Below are 26,178 nucleotides of genomic sequence, written 5' to 3' on the forward strand. Positions count from 1 at the left end.
ATTTTTTCTAAAACGAAAGCTGCATATGTTTCATCCCCACCTTGCAATAGGAATAGATTTGGTTCCTATAAAAGAATTAAATGACTCTGTTTTGAAAATGAGTATTGCTACAGTTTGACATGATAGATTTTCCTTCCCCCACAACTAAAGATTGCTTGGACTTGGCAGCAGCTGAGAATCATTTAGGCTGGAATTTCATTTTTTTCCCCTGGCTAGCTGACCCATCATCTATTCTCTAAAGTCTGTTTACTTATTTAAAATAGAAATAACAAAATCACTTCATAAATAGGATAATAAATATAACAGGGAGGTTGTGATATAGGTGTTAGCCCTTAGTCTTAAATAATCAATACTTTAGTTATCTAAATTAAATATACATCCACAAAGGGACTTTTTAAAAAGAAGGATAATTTGAAATAAAATACCTCATTGGGCTCACCATACATCAAAAATGGAAATACCTCATTGAAAATGTTGCTGATAATAAACTGAGATCCTTGTGTCCTTGCGACAGACAAGGACCTAAGGAGACCACTTCACCCAGCCTGGTCTGTTGGTGTGTGAAGACAATTTGGTAGCGGCTCCCAATGCCAAGAGCTACCTTCACACGGGGCCCAGGAGAAGGCTGGGGTCCAGTGTGAGCGCAGTCTATGGCAATGAGGATGAGGTGTGGAGGGACCTACGCCGCTGACCTTGACGGACTGTTTTGAAGTTGAAGGTCTGGAAGCCACCTGTCAATGCAGAAGAGTCAATGACGTCCACGCCATAGTCACTCTGGCTCCGTCTATAAAGGGTGACACCAATGACCAGGACTGCAACGGCCACGACGGCAGCGCCCAAGCCTGAGTACAAAGCAATGTCGCTGGCACTCTCAATGCCTGAAAGACACAAGAGAAATGGTAAGTGACCAGCATGGGCACAAAGCCAAAGACCCACTCAGGGATACAAAAGGAAATGCTATTGGAGTTTTGGAGCTACTGCTCAGAGAAATGACATATGTACAGTGAACTCAAGTTGTACTCCCTTTCACACAATAACCGTGTTTCTAAAATGCCTTGTATAAATCAAAGGGATGCTAGGCAAACATCTTAACTGCATTAAGGTAGCTTAGCATGTAATAGACTCTTGAAGAGAATCAATTTTGGAAAGAAAAATTTTTTTTCTAGTAAGAGCAAACACCTCAACATTTTAGGACATCATGTTTATCTGCAGAACACTTTTTACATTTTACTTTTACCAGAGCGAGGGCAGACCCACACACAATGATAAAATATGGGCGATCTTCTCTGCTTTTATGAAACCGGGGCACATGCATTTGCAGAGAGCAGTCTGGGGCAAGGAGGTAACACAGTCTATGAGTTGAGAGAAAGACCAGAGTTCACAAATATGAATGTTAGCTTTGGCACAAATCATTCAGATTAAGAGTACACTGACAACATCAGTTTAGGGCACACAGTCGTTATGAGAGAATTTTATTGTGGGATATGAAGGTCTTGGTCCCAGGTGCTGTTATGTCCATGGTAAATGTTTTCTGACACCAATTAAATGCTAGACTTTAATAATTTATCGTGGAAGAGGACTGGTCGCTAAGACGGCACATGCTGTTTCTCCCATACCTCTCCTACTCCATCCTATTGAATGCATGGGCAAAGCAAAAATAAAAGCGTTAGTTTGAATTTAGAATGTGGGTGCCTCCCCACCCAAGTTGTGCTGTAGCTGCTTTTCACCCTTTCTTTTAGATGTGTACTGGGTATGGTTATTCCTGTAGCAGATCCATGATGCCTCCTGCAATACAGCATGAGATTTATGTGAGATAACATAATCCTAAAAGAGATGTAATCATAGAAGGTGTGTGGAAATGGAAGGTGGCAACTGCTAACTACATAGTTAATCTTCCTACAGATTATGTGGTAAGTATACTTAATGGGTCCAAAAGTAATTACTCTGTCACCCCATGTTGGGCTTAGAGGATAACATAAACCCATCATATATTTACCTTGTAATTGTGCAGCACTTACTATGCATTCACCGCACCCTAATATGGTACTTATGTTATCAAATGAGTAAACTAACCACACAAGGAAAGTGAATTTATTTTCAACAAAGTTAGTGGACTGTAAAATAAGGTGCTACCAAATCAAAGAGTGAACAAGGAAATCAAGCAGAACCAGTTCAGTAATAGGGCAATAAACACATAAAAGTAATTCACAAGGGAGAACACAACCATCAAAAATTAAAAAAGAACAGCATCTGAAAGGTCAGAGGTTTATCAAATACATTTAATAACCAGAACAGCATGGTGGCTGCTGAGAAATAGGATGTGATTTAGACCTCCGTTCCAGCTTCATGATGATTCAAATGTGAGAGAGACAGGATGGGGCCTACTGCTCCCAGCACCCAGAACCACGGCTGTGATGATCAATGTCAACCTCAATTTCTACATGTGCCTGTGTCATGTGGGGAAGAAGGAGGGCAACTATCCTTCTTAAGCTCCCACCTTCCCTCTACTCAATTAAGTGCTTTGGAGGGAATAATTATACCCAGAGCAGATAGAGGATACAGAACACAGCAAATGCATCATGCCAGAGTATGGGAAGCAGTGAGGGAACTCTGGATTGAAACCAACTAGCATTTTCCCTCCCCTTCCCCCGGTTCCTTGGGCACTGTTGACTGATGACACTCTCACCTTAAAAGGTGTATCTGGGGAGAACACATCTGCTCAGCAAATGAGCACATACAGAGAAACAGCCTGGCAATGTGCAGAATGCAGCTGCTTTGTTGCTGAGTTGACAAAGTAGAGAGAAAGACATCCTCAGTTTTCCAGGTACTAAAATAAGAAAGACCAGAAGCCAGGAGGATGACCAGGGCAAACCACCTGGGCTGGAAATGGATTTCGGCTAAGACAAAAAACCAAGCAGCAGGAACAAGTTATCTTTGTTCCCCTGGATTGCCATTTTATCTTTGTCTTTTTTTTTTTTTTTAGGTGGAGTTTCATTCTTGTCCCACAGGATGAAGTGCAGTGCCGCAATCTCGGCTCACTGCAATCACCACCTTCTGGCTTCAAGAGATTCTCCTGCCTCAGGCTCCCAAGTAGCTGGGATTACAGGTGCCCACCACCATGTCTGGCTAATTTTTGTATTTTTAGTAGAGACGGGTTTTCGCCGTGTTGGCCAGGGTGGTCTCGAACTACTGACCTTGTGATCCACCTGCCTCAGCCTCCCAAAGTGCTGGCATTACAGGCACATGCCACCATGCTTGTCTAATTTTTGTATTTTTAGTATAGACAGGGTTTCACCATGTCGGCCAGGCCAGTCTCGCACTCCTGATCTTGTGATCTACCCACCTCGGCCTCCAAAAGTGCTGGGATTACAGGTGCTGCCATTTTGTCTTTTACGTTTCCACTCCCTACCCACCAGGTAACCAGGTAACCTCCAGATATAGATCCTGCTTTAGGAATGGCCCTTGGTGTGCCTGCACACCAAAGTATCAATGTTTGATATGGCTCAGTGTGTTTCCTCTCCCAGGAACATTTGTAGAATCCATTTGACTTAAAGGAATAAAATACTAAATTATATGATTTAAAAAATGAATAGAGAAACTTCAGAAACAGGGTAGGGAAAGAAAGGACAGAAACCTCCATGGCGAGCACTGGTTCCCTTAAGGCTCACCTCAACACTGGGACAGCATGACCTATAAGCTAAGTGGCAGAGGAAAGGGATGTCTATGGAGAGATGAGCAAAGAGGTAATTATTTTACAGAGCAATTTGTCCTAGGAATTATGAAGTTCAGCTTACAATATTTCACTAACTCAACATTTATTGAGGGGCAGCAATGAGCATGCTTAGATGAATTAACACATGGCCCATATTGTCAGTCATTTCCTATCTACAGGTGGTAAGGACAGGGTAGTGATGAGATATGGGTATTTCAAGTGCAGCCACAGGCATATACACAAGTCCTCAAAGCCACATTTTACACCTCAAGGGATGGAACCAGACATCCTTACCTACAGCTCACATCCCCCTGCAGTTCGGTCACTGGGCTTCTTTCTTTTCTGTTTCACTCTTCTCTTTTCCATCTACCTGCTTGTACTTCACCTCATTCTATTTCCTCTTCCCACCTATACCCCCATCCCACTGTTTTCTGATCTTTCTTTCCAAGAGTATACAGTGGCTTTCTTTGTAAGGATTTCTGTGTGTTTACAAAGTTGAAGTGATTCTCCTTCATGTGTACAGTGCTAGCCCCAAGGTTTAGTTCTAGATTTTTTACTCTGGCTTCATGAGAGAAGGGAGAAAGCGGTGTGTATGTGTAAGCACACATGCAGTTGATCAATGACCCTGCAGAATCATCACATACACACGTGCACACAAGCACACACTCATTTCTCCTAAAGAACCTTGGAAGTTTCCGCCCCTCTTTTCTGGGAGAATTGCTCCAGCAGCAGGACTGCAAGGTGCAGTCACTTCCCAGGGACTGGTAGCTTTTCCCATGACCATTCCTGTGCACAGGCTTTCAGCCCTTTATTGTATTATCATTCATCCCAAATGAAATTGTAATTGGTATCTCTGTTAGATGGACGCCTGCTAACAAGAGGCCATATGTAGTGGTCAGTGTAATATATACTCCCGCAACTCCCCTAGGCATCTAGACCTTAGCCCTCTCCATCTACCCATCAGTCACAGTACCCAGTGCAAGGTCCTCCTCTCTGATTAAGGTGACTCTGTCCTAGCCAATCCAGCCAGTGCTGCTGCCCCGTGGTCTTCTGAACTCCTGGTATCACTTGTACTTCCTAGATCTCATTTCGGAGTTGTACTTTTGACTGTTAATTTTCCAAATGCCAGTGAGGTGCTTTGTTCTTCCTAACTGCCTTAAACTCTTCAAAACAGCAATATCTCTATAATTTTCCAGAGAACCTTGCCAATCATCACAAACAGCTATTTATTGATTGCTTGCCTGGCCTCCAACTGCAAGAAGAGAAATATCAAAGAAACCACAGTCTTAGGTTGATTTTAGAACCCCTGCTGCCAGGATTCTCTTTTCACTTACATTTACACATATGATTATACCTATCCAGTCTTTCAAGTACAGTGTGGCTGGTTTGTTTGCTCAAAGTCATTTTGAACAAAAGCCCTAACTGAGCAGGCTATTCTGTCTCTTTGTGGGCACAGGATACTTTCCCAACTTTGTTTCATAAACGAAGCTTTACATATCAATGTGTTACAAATCTCTTTCCTGTTTTCTTCTTCCCTATTTTCCTCTGTCCCAGAGTCACAAAAGCTTCAGGCAAAGCTTAGGAGGACTCACCAGGTGGCAGCAAAAATTGCTGTGTACAATCTACAGGTATTAAAGCCCCCAAACCCCACAAACAATGCAGAGAACTGACTGCAAACTCTCTTGTATTTCAAATTAGAAACTACTGAGGAATGTGCTCACTGCTGGAAGGGACACAGAACATCTGCAGGGAAGGCTGCGAAGATTAATGGAGAGCTGGAAACTGGGACCCTGGAGAGGAAATGTTTACGGGTTCATTTGGCCTGGAGAAAACAGAGCTGTAAAGTGACTTCCTGGTGATCTCGAATACATAAAGTGCAATTACGAGGAAAGAAGAGGCCTATGGTCTGGGTGGGTGCTCAGTGACCATTCGTTTATGATGAAGCTAGTAACCAACCCTTCACCATCTTTAACAAGAACTGAAAAAGAGGACATGACCTTTTATTATAGCAATTGGGACTCTGGTTAGATATTACAATGACCTTTTCTACAATGAGGGTTGTTAAAAACCCGATTGTATTTCTGTGGAAGACTGTGAAATCTCCTTTCAGAAAGTCTCTAAAAACACAGCACGACTTTACAGTACTCTGCAGTTATTTTAATATTTTGGTCAAAGCTGGGGAGAAGTACTAAATGACCTTTCAAAGCCCCTTTGAACTTCACAGTTCAGGGAATAGGTATTAACGAGATTGATGGCTTTATGCACGATCACCATATCCAGTCATTTGTTGTCACCAGTGCACCCAAAGGACTCTATGGAAGGGCTTTTTAGTTGGTTTTCCTCTTCCTTTACATAACTCCCCTCTAAAAGATGTGTTAATGCCAGCCACTTACTAATGTAAATTTAACTCAATTCTCATATTATGACCTTAACTATATTACAGGTTAGAATCTATTTTGCAGAATTCGGATAATTGACTGAGAATTAATATAGGAGCATAGAAAGTACCTTTCCAAACATATGATATTCTGTTTTATGTCCTACCGGATATTGCAGAATGCCATTGCTGCCATTTCAGAAAAACAAACTTGAATTGGTATATGTGAGGCAGTGAGTTACTAAAGAATTCACGTGATAAATACAGCACATCCTGAGAAGGCTAAGACAAACAGAAAACAAAGCAGTCAGCCTTGGAGATGGAATCCCATAGAAAGCCAGGTAACAGACACCCTAGGAAGTACCCTCAGCATAGGAGGTGGTGTTGATACAAAGTGCCCTGCCAAAATACTTAATTGCATTCTGAAATACAATAAAACAGAAGTCATTGTTAAAGTTGCTGATATGTGCCATCATCAAAAAGTAAGCTGTTTTTTAATGCATCAGAAAATAGCTTTTAAATGGTTAGCCATGGCCAACCATGCTAAGAAATTTCAATTGTATTTGCAGTTTTTAGAATCTTGTAACATCTCTGCCTTTCCAATTTCCCAACCCCGAAAATCTCATTTTGCTACTGGAGTTGTTGTTTTACTATTGTCATTAGTGACAATAGCAGCTATATCTTAAAAAAGCACTTAGCAGGCACTGTTCTAGGACTTTACATATTTATTAACTCATTTTAATCCTTCCAACAACCTTCTAAAAATATCTTCATTGAGATGTGTAAACTGAGGTGAGAGAATTACTTTCCTTGTTCAAAGCCTCATGATTGGTAAGTAGCAGAGCTGGGACTCAATCCCATGCAGTCTGGCTCCAGAATCGATGCTTTTGATCACTCTCTATCCAGTGTTGACCCCTGTCTTCCTGAACACTGTGTGACAACCTCTCAGGAACCACAGTAACTCAATAACTGAGCACTAACCCTATGCTGACTTCTCTTTCTCTGAGAACTACACAGATGATTGCATTCTCATCCTCATAAATAAAATCTATGAGGTAGGTTTTATATATTAATATCTTATTTTACTGATGATGACACAGTGTCAAGTAAGTTGGTAACTTGGAAAATGCCAAAGTCAGGCTTTGGACACACGTCCGTCTTCACCCCTAAGATGCTTAACCATGACACAGTGTCTCTTCCTTGAATCTCCTCTCTGTCCTCTCCACACGGGCACCCAGGTTAACTTGCCATGCTGGAGGAAGTCACTAATTACAGCACTGGCAGCATCAAAAAACTGATGCTATGTAACCTCACCCAGGCTTTCCTTACAACTCAATAATTATTTTATGGCCAAATAGTGCTTTCATCACAACAGCTGCTCTGAACTTTGTTCCTTTTCTTCAAGACTCCTACTTCTCACCTGCTCTCTTTCTTGTTGAAAAAACGGAGACCATCCTATGTGAGTTCACTCTCCTGCAGTTCAAAATTCCTGTTTCTTCATCCATTTTTCTTTTTCTTTTTTTCTGTTCCCTGAAGAGCTGCCCCATGAGGACCTGGCCTCATTCATTATTCTCTTTTGGTCTTGTATCTTCAAATTTTTCTTCCACAGCTGGGCCTTGCCCCCTGCCTATAAACAAAGTCTAGTCTCTCTAATCACCTCTTGGCCAAGTCCTTTCCTCAACTTACTCTTTCACAAACTTCTCAAAGATGCCGCCTTTTTAATATCTACTGAATTCTTAGCTCTTTGTCTACAAGAATCTTAAGCATTTTTTAGTATTAAGTATTTTGTAATACGTGTTCCATAATCTCCCCAACCAGTTAACCTCATACTGTTAACAGAAAAAGGAACAAACAGAATACATATGTAAGATTAGAAAATGTCCTAGGAAGTATAAAAAGGTACATGTGCTATGCAAAAAGAAAGCTCGCCCTCTAAATACCACTTCTCCAAAAGTAATCACTCTTGATAGTACCTTATGTGACCTTTCAGGAAAAAAAAAATAGTATGTAAAGGTCCTCCATTTGTTTTTCTTTCTGTTTCTCTATCCTAAAGGCTCTATATTATACTTGTTTTACTATCCTTTAAAAAATTACACTATCTTGTTGATCACTTCTTATCAGAACATAATATACCTACTTGATTCCTTTTTCATTTGCCCAGCCCATACTCGGGCTGGATGATCATTTATTTAACTACTCCCCTATGGTTACATCATTTGATTGTTTCTATATCCTGTAAAGTCTGTGTTTGCCCAAACCACTGTTCTCTCTTGAAGGTCATCTCAACTGCATCAACTATAACGTTCTTCGTCTTACTCTTTACCACTGCTCTGCAGCAATAGACGAGAATACCAAACCTCCTTTTAGAAAAAAGTCTGCCCGTTAAATTTGATTCTCTTGCTTCTCTGACCTGGTCTTTACTGATTGTTTAGTAACTACCCTTCATTCTTCTAGTTCTAAATACAGCTATAAAATTCGGTTCTTGGCCCTTTTTCCTTCCTCTATTCTTATCTAATTGGATAATCACTCACAGGCAGACAGTGCCAGTGATTCCCTTGATCCTGAACAGTCTCAGATTAACATCTCCTACCTCATCTTCTCTCTGAAGATCTGTTGCTGTATTTCCTTCCTGCTAGCTGGATAAAACCACCTGCATCTCACGCTCACATCTCACATTTGTCATCTGATTTACAGATTCATCATTATCAGCATTCATTCTCACCTCTTCACATATTTTCTTCTCTTGAATTCTCCATTTTCCAATAATGGCACCACCAGGGACATGGTTCAAGATCAAAGAGTCATCTCTGAGTCTGTTTCCACTGACTCCCTCCTCAAACCACTCACATGTCTGAGTGATTGTGTCTCTAGAGCCTCTGCCATCTCAAATTCAAAAGCAGACATCCCAGTGAACACCCACATGGGACAGTCCCCTCCACCCACACTAATAGTCTTTGCTTTCTTGGAACCATTTTACCCGTGGATGACTCTTCCCAAACCTTGTTTAGTACGGCCACCCCGACATCTTTCATGACTCTGCAGGATGGACTGGGTCCACTCCTGGTGGACTTCTCTCACTGCCCAAGACACTTCTGCCCTGCTCACACTACATCTCAATGCCCTTTACCCAGCTCTCATCTATGTGAACCCTGTTCTCTGCTCAAACCTTACTACTCATTTTTTCAAGTAGACCATGTACTTCTGCAGACTTTTAGTTTTGGTTCCAACTTTTTACCCTTACTGAGAGCCTCTCTCTTCCAATAACTGCTTCAATTCCAGCCAGCTTTACAAGGTTGGCAACAAAGGTCGTCTGTTTTATAAAATATTTTTCGACAGTGCTCATTCAGACATGTTTTAGAGCTCCTTTCAGTAAGTTTGCCAGATAGAACAAATAAAAGTTTGACCCATAGTTGAATCTAAATTTCAGATAAAAAATGAGTAGCTTTAGCATAAGTATTTCCCATGCAATATGTGGGGCATATTTATCCTAAACATTAATTTGATGTTTCTTTGAAATCTGAATTTAATGAAGGTTCCTTTATTTTATCTGGTAATTCCACCTTTGAACTGTGAAAGAATTGTGCTTTTGCCCATCAGATGGGGAGACAAAACGGAAAACAGTGTCAAAAAGGACAGAATTTGAACTCCAGCTTTTGAGAAAACTACTTCACTTTATGTGTTATTCTGAAAACGGAAGATATAAACTCTACAAATTTTTAGTTACTGAGAGGTAGAGAGGTTTGGCTTGTAAATTCTCATTTTTAACAAGTACCCAAGTTATTCTGGTGCTAAAGAACGTACTATTAATAGTTTATCACTTACTCGTCCTGTCTGTGCTTAGGTCTGAGGTATTTAATTGACAAAATTGCATCATGTCCATTAAGGGCAGAGTCAACAAAATCATTGAAAATGGTAGTAAGAAAAGACACACTTATGACTGCATAAAAATTAGATCATAAAAAATAGAAAATAGTACAAAATGTACAAATGTTACACATATATATGGGCTGAATTGGTTCACAGTAGGAATGATTCTGAAGGATGAAGCAAGTCAGGCAATTTTCAGAAAGTGCTGTATTTATGTAATTGAAAATAACCAGCAGGAGATGAGGAAAAATGGACAAAATGGGGGAAAAAAAAAGTTTGAGAGAGTGGTTGGAAGATCAGCATCAATGCCTGTAGCTTAATGTTAGTTTAGGAGAGTCTAGAAGTCTTTTGAGAATTGAAAAGTCTGACCAAAGAACCCAGACGGTTTTGTGGGTTCCAGATCCTAATCAAGTCTCCATAGCTTAAAAGAACATGCCAAGTTGCCAGTGTAGCTCCCATATCCTCTGAGGAATTCTGTACCTAGTGAAGATCATAAAGAATATAGATCTACATTGTCTCACTCTGAATGATCCCAGTCCCTTTTGGGGAAAGGTGCAGAATGCAGTTTTCTTCAGTGAGAAGAGCATACCTACTTTTCAGGCTTTAAGGATGCATTCAGGCCATCATTTGGTGGAAATGATTTCTACATACATGCATTTTGGGCTTTAACCTAGCATCTGGCACAGAGTAGATGACTATTACAAATAGTTTCCTTACCTCTTCTTTTCTCAAATCACATATCCTCTTTCTTCTGTCTTGTATTGAAATTGTGGGGAAGATATATTTCTTGTTTTACTGAGTCAAGATTTGTATAGGACAACTGTACAATAAATGTCCTCTACATGAATGAATAAAGTTTACTATACTGAAGGAAAATCTTGATTTTGTTTTACTTTAACACCAAAAGGTCCATTGAGAAGTTAGCAGGAAGAACGGAAACCACAGCACAACATATATTTATTGAATATCTACATGCTAGGCTCTATGGTAAATTCAATGGGCGTAATGATGAATAAGACTCTACATTGAATGACAGATGGCAGGGACTATGTCTATCAGACACACCAGAATAAAAGCAATACAAATATAGCACAAAAATAGGGGACACTTTGATACTGAGGCAAATTACAAGAGCGACTAACTCACACTTAAGGTGGAATGGTGAAGGCCTTGCAGATATGACATCTAAGCTGAAACTGAAGGAAGGATAAGTTAAACAGGTTAAATGTTAGAGGGAAAGAGACATAGGCAGAAGTAACAGAACACACAGGGGACACTACCGGCCAACATGGCCACCAGGCATTCAAAATGAGCAGCTTTGTTTCACTGAAGAATACAGCAATGGTGAGAGGGTAGGAAGGAGAATGCCTAATGGTGGAGATGATTAAGAAAAGAAAGCTGGGCTGGGTATGGTGGCTCATGCCTGTATTCCCAGTACTTTGGGAGGCTGAGATGGGTGGATCACTGGAGGTCAGGAGTTCGGGACCAGCCTAGCCAACATGGTAAAACCCTGTCTCTACTAAAAATACAAAAATTAGCCAGGCATGATGGCAGGCACCTGTAATCCCAGCTACTCGGGAGGCTGAGGCAGGAGAATTGCTTGAAGCTGGGAGGCGGAGGTTGCAGTGAGCCAAGATTGTGCCACTGCACTTCAACGCAGGCAACAGAGCTAAGACTTGGTCTCAAAAAAAAAAAAAAAAAAAAAAAAAGAATATACATGTTAAGTGCTCTAGGCTTCCTCTTAAGAATAACACTGAACAACTGAAAAGGCTTAAACAGGAATGTGATGTAATCAGGACTTGTTTTAGGTAGATTAGATAAACTGATGCTGAGCAAGACTGGCTACGAAGAGGTAACTCTAGAAATCCTGGTATGGGAGTGAAGATGGTCTGAATTTTTAGACTTTTCTTCTGGGACACCATTTTCCTCACATTTGGTTTTTCTTTTGCTCCATGGACTGATACTTTTGACTGCAGTGACTTCTGATCTCCTCTACATCTAAATGTTCATGTCCTTTAGGGTTCAGTTCTCAGGTCTTTTCTCTTCTCTATTCACACTCATTATCTAGTGATCTCATCCAACCTAAGGGCTTTAAATATCATCCGGACATTGACAAGCCCCAAATTTATAGTACCAGCCCACACAGTCCTCTGACTTCTAGGCTCTCTGGCCAACCTCAACTGTCTACTGAACCTCTCCATTTAGACGTTTACTAGGTCTATTAAATTTACAATTTATAACACTGAACTCCTAATTCTTCCTGTAGGTTTGCTATGCCAGGTTTTTTCCCATACCAATAACGGCCAACTCCATTCTTCCAGTTGCATAGCCAAAATTTTGGAATCATCCATAACATTTTTCTTTCTCTTGTACTCTATACCCGATACATCAGAAAATCCTTTTGCCTCTGCCTTCAAAAGACATCCAGAATATGACCCATTTTTACAATTCCTGTCTCTATATAGCTGGCTCAAACCACAATCATCTTAAAGCCAGATTACCCTAAGAACCCAGGTATTGTGACAGATTATCGTTATAATAGGTCACTGTGACAGATCTCCTTGCTTCTGCTCTGGTTCCCTATAGGTTTACACTCGACCCACTAGTTAAGAGTTTATCCGTGAATATATTAGATCATGTCACTCTGAATAAAAACCCTGGATAGTTTCCCAACTTCCTCAGAGTGAAGGTCAAAGTCCTTACAGCGGCCTATAATAAACTCTGAAGTTTTCTTCCCTCACCCAGCTTCTTTGATCTTACTATTTTTCACTTCTGATTCTATTGCAGACATCCTGGTCTCCTTGCCATCCCTCAGACTCCAACCAAACTTCCACCTAATAGCATTTGTGCCCTGCTGTTCCCTTTGCCTTGTCTGCTCATCCTCCAGCTACCTAGAACATTTATTTCCTGGTTTTTTTCCCCTCAGGTTTCTTCTCAAACACAACGTTTTAATTTTATTTTTGAGATAAGAGAGTCTCACTCTTGTCGCCCAGGCTGGAGTGCAGTGGTACAATCTTGGCTCACTGCAATCTCGGCTCACTGCAACCTCCACCTCCTGGGTTCAAGTGATTCTACTGCCTCAACCTCCCAAGTAGCTGGAATTACAAGTACACACCACCACATCTGGATAATTTTAGTATTTGTAGTAGAGGCGAGATTTCACGATGTTGGCCAGGCTGGTCTCAAACTCCTGGCCTCAAGTGACCCATCTGTCTAGGCTTCCCAAAGTGCTGGGATTACAGGAGTGAGCCACCATGCCCAATGACATAACTTTATTATAGACACACCTGAACTCTTCACATCAAAAAGCATTACTCCCTCTGACCCTATCTGAGCCCCCAGTCTGTTCTGCTTCTCTTCCTAACACTTACCACCATCTCCAGTCCACTTAGCACTATGCATTTTCTGGTTTGTTTATTCCTGTCCTTCCTCACTAACACTGTGGGCTTGACAGAAGGAGAAACTGTATGTGTTTTGCTCAGTGTTGATTCTCCACCACCCAGAACACCTCCTAGCACAAGGTAAGCACTCAGTAAGTTGCTGAAGGAAGGAAGGAAGGGATGGGTTTGAGCAGAGTGGAGATGGAGATAGGCTGATGAACTTGAAATCTAGTAAGTGGCAGAACAGTCAGATTGTGATGAATTATTGGGTAGTAAGCAGGGAAAGGGAGATGAAGGAAATCTTCCTTTTTCTGCCTAGATCCCTAAGAAAGATCTAGGAGGCTTTCCAAGTTTCTGCCCTACACACTGTGTCGATGGTATTCTGTTCCCTGAAATAGAGAAGATAGGAAGAGGAATGCACTAAAGACAGGGAGAGAGAAGGATAAATTCAACTCTGAAAAAGTTGAGAGTAAGGTTATTAGTACATATTCAACTGAAAAAGTCCTGGAGGTAGCCGGCTCTAGAACTATTAACTGAGTTTATGCTGAGGACTAATCTCTATTAGGTACACAACTGCATGGAAAGGAGACACAGAGAGACTGTGTAATATGAGTTATTTTCCAGGGAAAAGCTAAATCCTTTTCAACCCTTCAGGTAAACGTACCAAACCAGCTGCTACTCAGAAGCTCACAGCCTTTCAGAAAATGGCATACTCCAACCCTCCAAGGAGTCTTATTGTCTGAACGCAACCATTTTTCAGTTTGACTCTGGGGGTGCGTGTTTGCCATTCAGAACCTACTACATTTTACTGTACCTCCTGACATTGTTACACAACATTTATTGAAAGCACATTTGATGGTAATGAAGTTTCTATTAACTATGATTAAATCTCATAAAGCACCTGAAGATAATTTAAGATGTGCAGAAGCAGAAAATGAAACATTCGGTTTAGTACATTAGGAAACGTAATTGATTAAATTATCTCATTTACAATAAGTGCTTTCACGAGCTATGCAGTGCACCTATTTTCCCCAGTTTGTCATTATGATTTGCCAACAGATATCTTAAGACTTCCCTTTCTTTTTATACCTCCCCACAACTCTAAGCTTGTGCCTCTGCCTGCGTGCTCATGGAGCACTCTATGCAGAGCTCTGAGTGATATTTTCTATCTGCCAGGCCTTATGGAAGATCATGTGTACAGCTATATATAGGCACAGGTTGTTTCTCAATTATCTTCATAATTGACTTTGATTTTGCATCAGTGATGATTCATGTAGTCTCAGACTAAGCCCCTCTTTCACTGAACAACTGCAGCCTGAATTTGTATAATACACTCCTAACCATGCAGCTTACAGAACCCCGAATGGATTCCTCTGGGAGCCTTTTGCAATCACATTGATTCGCTAAGGCCTTATTTTTAGAGAAATCACAAATTAAAACAGTTTAAGCGATTCCGTTGCAGTATCCAGCAATTAAGCATGGTGCTCAGGAGCGAGAACCCCAAGCAAAAACTAATGATGAAGTCCCTAAGGACTGGGAATAGCTTCTGTGGGGTTTATGGCTGGAAGTACAGATGTAACCAAATTAGGATGGCACAGTACTCACAAACTAAGCATGAAATTAATTTTAAAAACACACACACATGCATTTCTAAGTAACTCTCACATTGGCCACCACACGGATACCTATGATCTTTTTTGTGCTATATGACAGAATCAGTGGACAGCATGTACCATGTGGCCACAAGAAAGTTAAGAGTCCCCTTACTCTACCTGTCCTCCTGAGAGTCTTGACACAAGTGCAGGCCAAATATTCAGTGACCTGTTTCTCTCTCCCTCAATGCACAGACACATGAACACACACAGGCAGGTAACCCCAAACTCGGTCTTCCCATAAATTCAAAGTCAAACAAGCACGGTATCAGAGAGCCAATACTTAAGTAGTAATGATTTAAAAAAAAAAAAAATGGGCAGCAGACAGCAGGGAAAGAAGTTTAAATGTTCATTTTTGTTGTTTTCCAAAATTCTGACCCTGCAAGTAATGATGCCTGTGTATCTCCAGCCTTCCTGAAGCAACATCAGGAAATAGGAACAAAATGGCTTTACGGGATTTTTCCCTCATGTCTTGTGACCCCCTGTCCCAAGTTACCTATTTCTGTCTATTCTCACAGGGTCTTAACTCTCTCAAAGAAGTTAGCTCATAGTAGCTATTAACTCTTCCAAGCTCTTTGAATTTTAATACCCTAGGATTTAAAAGATCAAAAGTCATTCAGTTTATACTAGAATGAGCGATGCTAGGCAGGGACATCTTTCACAAGCTTTGCAAACCAAACCAGCCAGGCAGTTGTTTAATCTTCTATTGATGAGAGCTGTATTAATATTGCTCCAGTATCTTGAACTTTCCCTAACATGCTTTACAAATTTCTGATGTATGAGAATGATTTGGGGAACATATGAACACATAGACGCTTAGGAGATCGTCAGCCTGGAATTCAAATTTACTTATTCTGTCCTGAGGTGGTGCAGATTTAATTTAACAAGATCTGGCCACACCCGGAGATTCTGATGCATGTGGATTCTGATCTATCTTTTGAGAAACATGTTTCCAAGACCATGGTTCTCAGCCTCACCTGCACCTTGGAATCACCTGAGGAGCTCTGAAAAATAGAGATTCCTGGATCCTAAAACCCTCCACCTTAAATTCTGATTTTTCTTGATACAGCCTGGAAATTGGGAAGTTTAAAAGGTGATACCAAAGAACATAAGGTCACATGCCGTATTGCTAGCCATTCCAGCCATCTCCTTTCTCCAACTCTACAGGAAGCATAAAATGAAGAAGATGCAAAGACCTCTCTGGGAAGCAAGCCTGGGACAAAGAGCCTAAGCCAGTACCAACATCCCAATCCTCAGCTCATAATTATTTCACCATGTAGTTCTGGGTCCTAATCTGCCCAGTTGCCATGGATTCCACAGGAGATAAGATGTTGGGTTTGTGCTCTCAGGTGCACCCCCTCCTCCTGCTAGGTGGAGAGACCTGTAGTCAGGCTTTTGCCCAAGGCTGCTCTAAGAAAGTGTGTACTGACAAATATTTATTAATTTTGATGTGACAAATCTCTTCAGAAATAAGAATCCTAGATGACATTTGCAGAGAAATGGACTTAGAGGCAGAAAGAATCAAGAGCAGAGATTTACTTTTACTGGGAGGCAGGAGAGGGGTGTGCATATTCCGTTTGGATTTAAACCTCTGATATGTGACTCTGAACTCAATGAGGAGAGGCCCCAAAAGCCCTGGATCTTTCATAGGAACTTCAGTTCTGCTCAGCTCCTGAACAAATACAACAGCAAGGCAGCAAATATGAGAATAAATTATATTCACAAGAGGAAAAATAACTTACTTTGGGGTTTTATTTCATGAAGAGGTTTTTTATCTAAAAGAAAGAAAGAGAAAAAGAAAGTTGCATTTAATAAATTTACATGGAGCAGATATATTTTCTGTATCACTTTGTATCTACCTCTATAAATAAAACATTTTCTCCATTTTTATGGACAACAGGAATGGCACTGTCCATAGTTTTTTTCATTCTATTTTTTTTAAAAAAGGTTCTCTTTTGAAAAATAAAAAAAAAAAAATAGGATTACTTCATCATTTAAAAATTTATTTTCCTGTGGGTTTACTAGCATTTCTCTCTGTTGTGTTTGCTAGATTCTTATCAGCATCAGGAGAGCAGTGAGCTTTCAGCCTGTCACTGTATCATATACGACCAGAAGCCTGCTCAGGTAAGGGATGCCGTTTCACTCTGAATGATAGAAAAATGAACCAGCAAATAAATATTTAACGGGATCCTGCCTTGGTTTGCAGTAATCATAGCCTGGATTAAAAAGTCCCCAACTCTGCCTGTTTATCCATTCTTATCAGGTATGGGTGTGGCACAGTGAACGCATTAGAGCTTTGTTTTTAAGAAATCACTCTTTTTTGTTTGTTTTGCATCTCCATTATCTGCTAAAATCTGTTCCATCTCTCTCGTTGGAAAAGGTGTCATTTTATAATCATGGATTTAGCAGTGCACCCATCAGATGAGGTAGATAAAGAGAAAAGGCATTCAGCAGGGCCAAAGGAGTCAGAGCTCAGCTGAGGAATTTTCTCAGTGCCCCCAGTGTCCCCCATTCACTGTCTCCTGTCCCATCTCCCAACACTAAAATGATCTAATCTTACAGGTCACCTTGAGACTGGGCCTCTGTGGCTTATTCTGTGTCACACCACAGTCCCTCTTCTCCCCATTCCCCCGACCTGGTAACACAACTCCACGACAGTGCAGGAACCCAAGGTGACTGCCCTTCAGACACTATGCCAAGATTCCAGAAGATCTGCATGGTGTTTCCGCCTTCTCATTAGTCCCTTCTTAGGGTTTAGATGAGGCACTGTCCAGTCAGGCACTGTCTAATCAGATGAGGTAGACAGGGGTCCAGGCTGCTGCTAATCATTTACAGACTCACACAGTGGTAGAGGGACCCCATGCAATCCCCTTCTCTGTTTACCTGAAGGTGAGCTGCGTTAGGTGAGATTGTCATTTTGGATTATGTTTTTAACTGAAGCAAATCCGGCACAGTACACATTTGAAAACTTATATATTATCTGACTGACTGCACCATCACCCCTCCCAGGCAGATCAACACAGCTCTCTTGAGTTCTCCATAGACTCTTTCTCATGCTAACTCATTACTGCATTTAACATGGTTTCTACAGAATACTCTTGTATTATGTGAATGCAGTGTGCTATAAATGCAGCTCCAGTGTGTTTTGCCATCTGATTTGTTGTGGAAGTAACTTTCACAAGATGTGTGCAAATCACACTCCTGGAAATGGGCCACCATTTTTTTTTTTTTTTTTTTTGAGATGGAGTTTCGCTCTCGTTGCCCAGGTTGGAGTCCGGTGGTGTGAACTTGGCTCACTGCCACCTCTACCTCCTGGGCTCAAGCGATTCTCCTGCCTTGCCTTCCGAGTAGCTGGTGTTACAGGCATGTGCCACCATGCCCAGCTAATTTTGTATTTTTAGTAGAGATAGAGTTTCACCATATTGGTCAGCTTGGTTTAGAACTTCAGACATCAGGTGATCCACCCACCTCTGCCTCCTAATGTGCTAGGATTACAGGCGTGAGTAGCCACACCTAGCCTGGGCCACTGTTTTTTAAAATAGAAAAGCAAAGTGAGATGGTAAAAGGTAATTTCTGCCAAATCTTTCTTTAAAAAGAAAAATCCTTATAAAAGTAATAACTTGTTTATATCGATATGACCATAGTCAGATTTCTTAAAACAGAGAACATTTGCTTTCCCCTTACTGAACAGATGTGACAGCACTAGTGTTCCTGAGAGCAGGTGGTCCCTCCCGAAGTCCAGATGCTAATGCATTCAAGAATCAGAATAAAATGACTGGTGGTTTTAAGCTAACCTCAGTTTTTGCTTATTGCACGGTATTTGAAAGCATTTGGCATGGGGCAGAGTGAGGCTGGCAGGCCAAGGCTGAGATGTCTGAAAGTGATGCATTGCTACAACTACACAAGGAGACATGTAGAACATCTGTTTAGAACTCTGACTGAGCTTAACAGTATTTTCTTTCTTCTAAACCACAGAAACAAAGATTACATTGGAGAACAAAATGAAACTCCATTAAAAACAGGGTGAGATATATAACTACGCACCAGAAAAATAAATCTAATATAGCCAGGCTATGAAAATATTGGAGTAGTAGAGTTCTATCAGGTATAGCTCTGAAAGAATGAATGAATGACTGTGGCTGAAAAGCCCAGGGCTGTGGACTTGGACTTGAGACACAGAAATCAAGGGCATCAAGGGCAACAAGGGCACATGGGGCATGAGTGAGGCATTTCCCCCTCTCACCTAGCTCTGGAGTCACTGTTATTGGCATTGTGGCTTGATGGCATTAGTAGACTCAGGATCAGAACTGGATTTAAACCTTCAATTGTCTCTGTTCTGTCTGTGTAACCTCAGTGGTCTCACAGCAAAATGGGAATAAAACTTCCCACTAAAGGTTGCTACTGATGATTATGCATGATAACTGGAAATCCATGCAGCATAGGGTTAGCACATGTTTGTCATCAATAAATGTAATAAACGATAGCTAATGACACAATTTCAACCTGTTAGGATTATCATGATCATCATCAGAGTTAAAAAAAAAAAAAATGCCTGTTTGTGCTGCTGCTTGTAGAGAAGTCACAACTCCAAATAAGAAATTCTAGTGAAATTGGGGGATTCTTGAATACACATTAAAACTTGTATCTAGTCCCGGCCTCTGCTATTATGAGACCAACGCAAGGCAAAAGTTCAGTTTTCTGATATGTTAAAAAGTAGGGCAGGGGCCAGAATGCGTGCTCCCTTGCCTTCACATTCTACAAGAATCCACTCACAATGATGTCCTAAAGCAGAGTAAAAATTATTCAAATGGTCACTGCTCTACAGTGGGACTTGTTGTGCTAGGGTCCATCATGTCTCGTATCAATGTGTATCCTCCTATGGAAATGGCTGGAAACCTCTGGTGCCCAAGAGAACTTTAGTTCTCTGCTATTAGCATCAAAATTTGATTCTGCCGTGTTTTGTAAAATAATGGTACCTTGACAGGAATCTGCTAACTTAGAGCATTTTCCCAAGAAATATCTGATCGAGATTGGTCTACAGTAAGCACAAGAGAGGGCTACCCACTGACTTCACTAACTTTCCAAGGAGTACCCACTCTGTGTGCTATGATTTTTATTCTGTTTGCATAATCAGTTTCTCACAAGGCTCAGGGTGAGCGACTGCTTTAATTTTACCTCTCTCCAAAGGACAAGTTCAAATGACCCTTAGTAAATTAATCCATTAGGGTCATGGTTCTTAATGTTGGCTGCATATTAGAATCACCTGGGGAGATTTTTAAACAAATACTCATACCTGGGCCCTATTCCAAGAGATCTTGATCATTTGAGGTTTGAGTTTTTGTGATTACGATCACTTCCAGGCAACACATCTGAGATCTGTGTGGTCAGTTTTAGTCTCTGCCTCCCTAAGAGGCCTTAGGGTAGTTAGCTATGGTATACAAATGGCCTTAGAAGGGTCTCTCCTATATCTTGCAGGTGAGAGATGTTGCAATTTTGAGCCAGTGGAAGCTGAGCTATAGTTTGGGGAAAAAAAAAATCATAGCAGTTTTCCCAGGTTCTAACATATACTGATTGGAACCTTCTGAGTAAATGGAAATTGATAATAAATTATAACTCAGTCTCACCATCTTTTTGTGTATTTACAAGTTAAAATGCAAACATTTTTAAGTGTTTTAAATGGTCACATTTTACCTTTTTCATTTTATTTCATTTTTATATTTACACAGTTACAAGGCAGTTGCTGTATCCAAAATAAAAAAAAATACGTATATAGATAATCACAAAGGGATAAAAGGAATAATTCCAGCACCAAGGGATAACCACTGTTAAGGTTAATTTATATATACAAGCCTACGTCTTTATCCCCTATGATTTTATAGATATGAGACTACATAAAATTTCCAGTGATTTGTCATTTTTACCTACACAAACGTGGAATTGTCTTTATATATTCTGTAATCTGCTTTTGTCACTTAGTACTGTAAGGCACATATTGCTTTGTGTCTGCCTGTATGTATATGAGAGAGGGAGGTATATATCTACATGATGGACAGAGAGAACAATCTACTTTTTATTTTTGGTGATGATTCATTTCTTTTTCACCTTTAATTTCTTGCTTCCTTTTTTATATTCCATGCTCCTGAAGCATTTCCATGGTATCCATTGTTCTTAGGAGCTATTTATATCCTCATCCCTACCCATCCACCCACATCCAGCCTCTACTAGAGAACAAATGTGGTCAGCTGCATGCAGCCCACATCCCTGGGACTGCAGAGAGCAGGCCTGGGGGGAGATGGCACTTGTGGACAGATGGGTTCATCTCCAACCACAGAGTGAGGGCTGCAGACAGAGGGCTGCTCCTCAAAATCTATAGGTGGTGATTACTTGAAATCCCCTCTCATTAGTTTTGAATACTGCACAGATCTGCCTGATACCTGGATCTATGTCATTTTTAAGATTCAGTTAGTAGGGTTGCTTAAATGTAGACTAAATACCCAGTGGGACAGCAACTCTCTTCCCAGTAGCAATTCAAATGCATCATTACAGTCAATGTTTACCTTTTTTTAATTTCACTAGACTAGTCATATACCATAGTTTTACTTCCAAAGACCACTTTTTTTGTTTTTCATAAATCATATGCTTTGAAACCTTTGCCACCCCCAAAAACATATTTGCTAACTGTTTTGTATTTTAATTTACCCTCCACATACTTTGTACTTTTAAATGATTTAGGAGTTGATTCTGAAGTCTGTGGAATAGTCTGCCTTTTCTATCTATTCTCTGGCTTATTTCCTTATGTGTTGCAATAATTCTCTAGTGTTAGTGTGCAAGAATCTACCATCACTCCACATTGCCTCCGAGTCGTGGCCAGCTGTTCTGCCTACCTTTATGCTCTTGCATTACTGGTCCCATCGTGCCAGAAATGACTTAATTTCTGGTGCACCTCAGTAAAAATCTATGCACTAGTCTGATAAATCTATTGACTCTCTCCAGGGTCAACTCAAAGCTTTTATCCAGGCTGTTGCCTCACCTTGGGAAGCCCTTCTAGAAAGGTTTCCTGACTCCATGGCAAAGATCAATTTGATTATTTCCTGAAATCTCTGGAGATTACTCCATTTTCAGGCATTGTGTCCCTCTCTGACAGTTTGTCTTACTTATAGTAACAAAAACACGATGTGTTTTTTTTTCCAAAAATTAATATCACAAATGTTCATTTGATATATTTTATACTTTAAAAAATCATTGTCAGTTATGGGTCTCTAACATGTAAATCATATTTAAATGCTTATTTGTGTGACACTGTGACCACAGAGTCACAGCAAGAAAAAGAGAAGGGGGGATGAAATTAAGAGCTATTTGCTTGATTATTTGCTGACTGGTAGAAGAGAGATTGAGGTTATTGATTGTCAGTGTATTTCATGTATTGATGCTTTTCCTCTCCCCCCATAACTAGAAATAATTAAGAGCTGGTGCTATGCCCTCTGAATGCTGTCCAAGGCTGCAGGAAATCCCAGGGCCTGGCAGATAGGCCTTGTATTAGCAGTGAAGGATAATTAGACAAACATGAGGCCTGCTTTGCATTGGCAACAGTGCTACGCTGGAATATGTCAGGGAGACAATGACAAGTGGGGATTCTGTTCTCCTCTGAGTGTTCAAAGTTCATTTAGGTAGTAGAACATGCAGGAAAACAACCTCCAGCTCTTGTATACATCCTAAAACTATTTCAGTGATTAAAAATGCAGAAATATCAAAAGAGCATAAAATATAACACATCTCTAGCTTTGACACTTTTTAGTTACCTTATTACATTTTTCTTTTCAGTTCATTTTTAAAGATCTTGCTCAGCAATGACTCTTCAGAGGCCATATTTATTCCACTTATTACTGGGTTAGTTCAGTTCTTGCTTTCTCATTCCAACCCCACTCCCTATAGCTTTCCAGCCTGTATAGACATCACAAGATCTATTACCCCTTTTAAAATGCAATCTGAGCATACTCATGGAGGACAAGCACAGAAAATATTAACTTTTTAGAGATTCCTCCTGGAATTTTCCAATTGGTGATGTCTGTTAGAGAAATCACTGGTTTCCCCAGAGAAATATGAGTAATTAGTGGGATTCCAGTGCTGAATGGCAAAAACACCCACCTAAATAACAAGTCCTATGAGTTGAGATGCACATTAGTAAATGAAAAACTGTTTTATTGACATCTTCTACCTATGCATTGTTCAAGATCCCATCATGTTAATTAGATTAAGTCAGGAGGGTACCAAAACAGATGGCTCATGGCTGTCACTTCTGATAACAATGACCTTCCAGAACTGCCCTTAGTCAAAGCATATAATTAATGTGCATTTAGAAGATGTAGTCTTCCCCCTTTTTCTTTCAAACTGGGAGTGGCCTGGACAAATAAGCGTGCTTAATGAATTTGCATATTTTACTTTTGAGCTCAATCATTGAAACTTCTAGATTGATACCAACTTCATTGTGATTTCTATCCATTCCTACTGATTCCATGTGTGTTAGTTTGTTTTTGTGATGAATATACAGAGAAAAATATCTCTTGGACCACTGCAAACACTTTTAAGCCCATATCTATAAGACATTTTTATCAATAATTAGCGTCAAAATGATAAAATGCAATGCTTCCAACTCTGCTTCTCCTCCAAGGGAAGATGCATAAGAAAGTCCTTTTTCTAGCCTATGAATTCTTTTGCTTTGATCCCCTACCTTCCATTTAATAGAAATATATATGTATATATTCAAAACAGAACAAAAAATGTCCAGATTCTATAATTTAAGCTTAAGAGAATCATGTATTGGTTAATGTCATGATAATTGCTGAGGCAAGAGTAATATTCAAATAGTTAAAATCATTTAAAAATATCAAAATGAAATTAATATATTGAAGAGCTATCCACATTCCCATGTTTACTGCCATGTGATTTACAATAGCAAAGATATGGAAACAACCTAAATGCCTGTTGATAAATAAATGGATAAAGAAAATGTAATATATACACATAATGAAATATAATTCACCTTAAAAGAGAAGGCCATCCTGCCACTTTCAACAACACTGATTAACCTGGAGAATACACTAAGTAAAACAAGCCAGATGCAGAAAGATAGATAGTATATGATCTCACTTAAATGAGGAATCTAAAAATACCAAACTCATAGAAACAGACAGTAGCATGGTGGTTGCCAAGGGCTGAGGCTGGGATGGAGGACATGGAGAGATATTGGTCAAGGGGTATAAAGTTTAATTAGGCAAGATAAAGAAGTCCTAGAAATCTAATGTGAAACAATGTGACTACCGTTAACAATATTGTACGGTGTACTTCAAATATGCTAAGAGGGCAAGACTTAAAGGTTCTCACCACACATGCAGTAAAAAAAAAAAAAAAAAAAAATAGGAGCTATGTGAGGTGATAGATATGCTAATTAGCTTGATGCGGCAACTATTGTACAAGCGCACAGATCAGATCATCAAGCTGTGCAAATTAAATGTATACAATTTTTAACTGTCAACTATAACTCAATACAGTTATAAAAAAAGGAATCCTATTTGTAAGTGCCAGCCTTACCCAGAGGGTCACAGTGGCTTCCTGCTGTGTCAAGGGTTGTTCCTTAAATTGCTCAGGAGGGAGGTAGGGAAGTTTGGAGAGGGAAGATGGTGGGGGTTGAGATTTGGGAGAGTTTGTTATGATGACTAAGAAAATACTTAACTGATATGAGGCTATGAGTCCTGACTCATTAAAAAATGCTTAAAGGGAAATTATAAATTGAGGACCCTCGACTTCCAAATTGTTTTTCAGCTTCATTAGTCCTCACACTAGCCCAAATATTTATCTAACATTGCCGACCAAACTAACTGTACATAGGGTCTACATCTGCCTTGTTTATCTATTTCCAGTACCTAGAACAATAAATAGAATATAGCAGGTACTCAATAAATATCTGTCAGGTGAATGGGAACTGTTAAGCCTTATACAGTGTATATAATTTCAATCACAAATATTACAAAGTCGAGATTCATCAATTTCCTATGTCCTACACGAATTCATAGGACATTGTGGCTTCTCGATGAGGAGTTTGGAGTGCAATGCTAAAGAAGTTGGATTTGATAAGTCAGTCCCTAGTTGAGGCCAGCAACTTGTTTTGTTGGGGTAGGGCAATTTGTTTCACATCTAAAAGTTACCCAACTCACTTCATGTAATAATGACTCAAATGGCTGATTTTAGGTGCAAATGAATCAGAATAAACTTCTCCTCAAAACTCATTAAAAAACACATAATCTGAAGTCACTGAGATGTCAGTGGTATTATTTTCATATTATATAATGTATGTGTGTGTGTGTGTGTGTGTGTGTGTGTGTATATATAATATGTGTGTGTACATATAATATCTGGAATCTGGTAAATATATAGCTGCAATGTATTATGTTCATGTTTTACATGTGTATCTATTTTAATGTGCTTATGTAGTGTGTGTATATATGTATATACAGATAGAGAGACAGAGAGATGTGTGTATCTATCTCAAGTTTTTAAGCTAAAATAAAACTTAGTGATCTTCTTGCCAAATTTACTCATTTTACAGTTACAGGCACAAGATGCAAGATTATAAGATTTGCCCAAGTTAACGTACTAGTTAACAAAATATCTGAACTGGGAACTAGGGCTCCTGACTCCTTGTTTACAGCTCTTTTTAGTACCTTGTGATAGCTTTCTGAATGATCATGGCAATTTTCCATTCCGCTGAACACTAACATTGTTCTGTACTAAACATATGTAAGCAAGGCCAGGTCTTTTCTTATTCACAGCACTGAAGCTCTGGAGAAAGGGGAAGGGCAGGGTTAATGGAGTTGATACTAACATCATCAATAGACATTATCATTATTTTTATGCTATTTATCACCTTTCATAATGATCTTGAAGAGCTGTGTATTTAGTTAGTAATTTAAAGAGAAAAGGTGGCATCAAAACAAAGAGGTTTCATTTATCTCAATTAATTTGGCTTGTTCAGCACACCCCAGAGGCCAGTGGGTTTTTTACAACAGTAGATTACTCAGTTTTAAATCACTGCCCTGATTGGGTTCTTGTCACTTCTTTTATAGCCAAACCACTCAATGATCTCAGACGTTAAATTTTTCTCTAGTCCAGACTAATATTTCTTGCCCAGGGTTT

The 26,178-nt window shown here is 39.9% G+C and overlaps 1 protein-coding gene across 9 annotated transcripts in view; it reads right to left on the minus strand.

Moving 5' to 3' along the window:
- Positions 1-26,178, minus strand: part of UNC5D (unc-5 netrin receptor D) — a 559,433-nt gene that overhangs the window by 71,745 nt on the left and 461,510 nt on the right. For 2 of the 9 annotated variants that reach the window (XM_032288257.1, XM_032288252.1), the window contains 3 exons: positions 16,731-16,763; positions 1,617-1,631; positions 693-878 (listed from right to left, as the gene is read on the minus strand). In XM_032288257.1, coding sequence (XP_032144148.1) covers positions 693-878; positions 1,617-1,631; positions 16,731-16,763 — 234 coding nt within the window. The remainder of the gene's footprint in view (positions 1-692; positions 879-1,616; positions 1,632-16,730; positions 16,764-26,178) is intronic. The other 7 variants (XM_032288261.1, XM_032288256.1, XM_032288258.1 and 4 more) reach the window with 4 other exon arrangements.

Source organism: Sapajus apella, unplaced genomic scaffold (assembly GCF_009761245.1).
Source record: "Sapajus apella isolate SASKATOON/1434 unplaced genomic scaffold, GSC_monkey_1.0 scaffold21, whole genome shotgun sequence".
In the NCBI taxonomy this organism is placed as follows: Eukaryota; Metazoa; Chordata; class Mammalia; order Primates; family Cebidae; genus Sapajus; species Sapajus apella.